The 3,564-nt window shown below is 45.1% G+C and overlaps 1 protein-coding gene across 1 annotated transcript in view; it reads left to right on the top strand.

Moving 5' to 3' along the window:
• Positions 1 to 2,800, top strand: part of KLF11 (Kruppel-like factor 11) — a gene marked incomplete at its 5' end in the record, with an annotated part of 4,718 nt that extends 1,918 nt beyond the window's left edge. Inside the window, 2 exons of the mRNA XM_010141431.1 lie at positions 67 to 707; positions 2,496 to 2,800. Coding sequence (XP_010139733.1) covers positions 67 to 707; positions 2,496 to 2,800 — 946 coding nt within the window. The remainder of the gene's footprint in view (positions 1 to 66; positions 708 to 2,495) is intronic.
• Positions 2,801 to 3,564: the final 764 nt, after the last annotated feature.

Below are 3,564 nucleotides of genomic sequence, written 5' to 3'. Positions count from 1 at the left end.
TCCTGCTGCGCAAGAGAAAACAAAGGTAACTTCAGGCTACAGCACTTCCAGAGACTGGTGTGGAGTGGATGACCAAAGACATTCCAGACTGCCAGAGGACACGTGTGCTGCAGATAATTTAATTAGCAAAAACTCTCCTGTACATGAACCTTATGCACATGACTCCAGTGGTATTGTGACCAATAAAGGACAAATACCAGACCAGCCTGTTTCGCCTCAGACCCACTTACCAAAGAATTGTGAGAATGACTTGCAAAAAAAAGCTACGCCAGTGACACCTGCTCCCATTTCAAGCCCCCAAGTTCTCTGTCAAATGATCCCTTTAAATGGACAAAGCAACATGATCAATGCTTATGTCAAGCCTTCAACTCCAACAGTCTCGACTCCCCTGAAACCTATTTTACCACAGACAGCCCCACTCCCTCAGCCTGTGCTCATGGGACCTTCTGTGCCTCAGGGGACTGTCATGTTGGTTCTTCCACAGACTGCTGTCACGCAGACACCGCCGTGCCCACAAACAGTAATGACTGTTGGGAACACCAAGTTACTGCCCCTTGCCCCTGCTCCTGTGTTCATCGCTTCTGGTCAAAGTTGCACTCCCCAGATGGACTTTTCTAGACGGAGGAATTATGTTTGCAACTTCCCTGGGTGTAAGAAAACCTATTTCAAAAGTTCCCACCTCAAAGCCCACCTTCGCACCCACACTGGTATGTATGACAGGGCAAGTCTCTTGTCGCTCTGACATGGGCTTGCATTGGGGTGCTGAAATGCACGGTTTTTGTGGGGAGAGGGTGGGAAAGGTGATTGGCATATTTCTGATCATCTTGGAAAAGGGAGGAATGCATTCTCTGTGGGCAAGCAAAACAAGACAGACTCTGTTCTGAGACCTCAGCTGACCCCGTAGCGTTAGTTGAATTTCACAAGCTTTAGTTGGAGCAAAGCTCTGCCATCTGTGTGTGTGCGTTTAGATTTGAGTGGAATCCTGCCATCTGAACTAGACCGAAATTAATTGTGCAAGTCCCTTCTTTTGGGACATGGAGAGGTCTGATGTAAGCAAACCGTAGTACAGGTAGTTGGTCCTAACTGTTGCAGAGAGAAGGTCAGGAACTGCACATTTTTCCAGAGTTTTGTTTAGGCTAAATGGGAATGCATTGAGGCTTTGGGCTACTGTGGTTAGGAAGCAGGGCCGCTACAGGAGCATAGCAGTTTATTCAGTTACAAAAAGGAAATTTTAAAAGTAAATGAAAATTAATTAATTGCGATTAATATGAACTGATTTGCTCCATAAACTGATTTATTGGATGTCAGCTTCCATGACATTTGCATTAGTTTGTCAGCTTGTCTTTACAGTTCCTTTGGGCAAAGACCTTAAACCCTGTATGAAGCTGATAATCCTTGTAAACTAGAGCTCAGAGGTAGAATGATGTGTCTGCTTCTGGCTTGAGAGTAAGTGCTGCAGGCAGCTGAGTTAAGCTGGTGCTACAGCATAAACACAGACTAACAACAAGTGTCTCGCCTTGAGCACCTGCTGCTGCTGATCCATGGGGAAGTTCTGTGTGTCCCTGTATTGTGATTAAGACTATGACATCTATGGGAGGTGAAGCACTGACCCCTCACTAGGCAGTCCACGTTACAGGATCTGTGGCAAAGTAGTTTGGCTTTCTTTTCCCACCTCTTCGCTTCGCACTGAGTAGCTGGGTGGTACCCCATACACCAAATGTAGAACTTTACTCTCAATATCTGAAATAAGAACGCTTCTGTGAGGCTTCCTTTCTGCTGGACACATTGGTACTGCTGCAAAGCATTACCGTTAGATTTGTGTCACATGGTAGATGTTTAGCTTTACAGGGGTTGCGAGTGGTAGATCTGTCACACTGTTTACGATAGGTCTGATGTTAAGCAGTGGCCCAGGACCGGGGATGAGCAGGAGCTGACGAAGACAGCCTTCCTGCCTGCTGCGTTACTGGGTGCGCAGAACTCCCCTGGCTGACTGTTGGACCTCCAGCTCGGTGGGGATGGCAGGACAGGCCATTCATCATGGTGCTCACTGGGGTGGCATGTTTGTTTGTAGGACTGGATCACTGGAGCAGCAGGACTCTGGGGCTCAATTCCAGGCTTCCTGTTTGCCCTCAATATTTGCTGGTGACGTGCAACACTCGTAGAGCTGTGGTCACACAGGGATGGGGGCAGGGGGCTGCTTCTAGTTCAGTCAGTGGATAAGGTAGTTTTGTGAAGAATCTTTAAACTGGAGTTTTAGACAATTGAAAAAATAGACTTCATTAATGAACATTTAAAGGGATATGAGGGAATAAGTAGAAAAAAATACCTATGATTTTTCTCTGGAATACAACTTGAGCTTAAGCTAATGTTAACTGCACACATGAGCAGTTCTGTGGAATTTTTAAGTTTTTGCAAGGCAAGCTTTAAGTTAGTTCTTTGATAAAACTGTAACACAGTTTCTCAAAAGTAAGTTACCCTTCTTTTATGTCCTGCAGGAGAAAAGCCTTTCAGCTGCAGCTGGGAGGGTTGTGACAAGAAGTTTGCCCGCTCAGATGAACTGTCGCGGCACCGTAGAACTCACACGGGAGAGAAGAAGTTCGCTTGTCCTGTGTGTGAGCGCCGCTTCATGCGCAGCGATCACTTGACAAAGCACACCCGCCGCCATATGACCACAAAGAAGATCCCCAGCTGGCAGTCGGAGGTTGGCAAACTCAACAGAATTGCCACAGCAGAGAAACCAAAAAGCAGCAGCGCTCTGAGTATGCTCATCCCCGTGCCATCATCTGTTTGTCAGGGCTAGCGAGAGAAAGCTCCTTCTCTACAAACTTTCTGAAGATCAGGAAGAGCTCCTATGGCCACAACAGAATCGAGAATGGCTTTTTTGCCCTACGTTTGTGCATACTTTAGTTTCCTTCAGTTTAGGTCCCCTGTTACTAAAGCTATGTGAGAAATCTTATCATATCTTTCCTTGTCCCTTCCCTGTTTGTGTTTTTTTTTTCAATACTTGGGCAAATGCAATCACCAGCACTTCAGGAAAGCAGAACTCTTTGGAAATTATTTTGGCAATAGGTTAAAAAAGTCACTTGTAATGCTTGCTGTTAATATTTTGATGGACAGAGAAACAGGGTGATTTTTATACTAGTATTTTCTATACCAAATATATTTTGTATTTATTCGTTTTGGTCTTGATATGCAGGCAAATTACTTGACCTGCATTAGTAGGGGTGTGCAGGATGATACCCAGAGTACTGGAAACTCCCTTTTCAGTAAACCTGAAGAATTGCATTCAGAGCGTTTTGTAGACTCGTAGTATTTGATAACTCATAGTGGTTGGGATTTTCACACTTGCAGATCATCATCCTGCAGTGGGCTGGTGCTGTTACACCCTCCTTACCCAAATGACACTGGAGATTTGAGATCGGAACCGTGCCACCATTTTTAAAACAAACCCAACCAGAATGACTTTCAGAAAACAAATGTTGGAATCCTCACCATTTTATAAGTTCATACCCTTTATAAGTGGAAGCTGCTGTGACTTTTGGTAGAAGTTTGACATACTGGGAC

This window comes from Buceros rhinoceros, unplaced genomic scaffold, assembly GCF_000710305.1.
Source record: "Buceros rhinoceros silvestris isolate BGI_N320 unplaced genomic scaffold, ASM71030v1 scaffold7018, whole genome shotgun sequence".
NCBI classification, from domain to species: Eukaryota; Metazoa; Chordata; class Aves; order Bucerotiformes; family Bucerotidae; genus Buceros; species Buceros rhinoceros.
The sequence above is the reverse complement of the archived record's forward strand: the minus strand, read 5'-3'. Positions and strand labels throughout refer to the sequence as shown.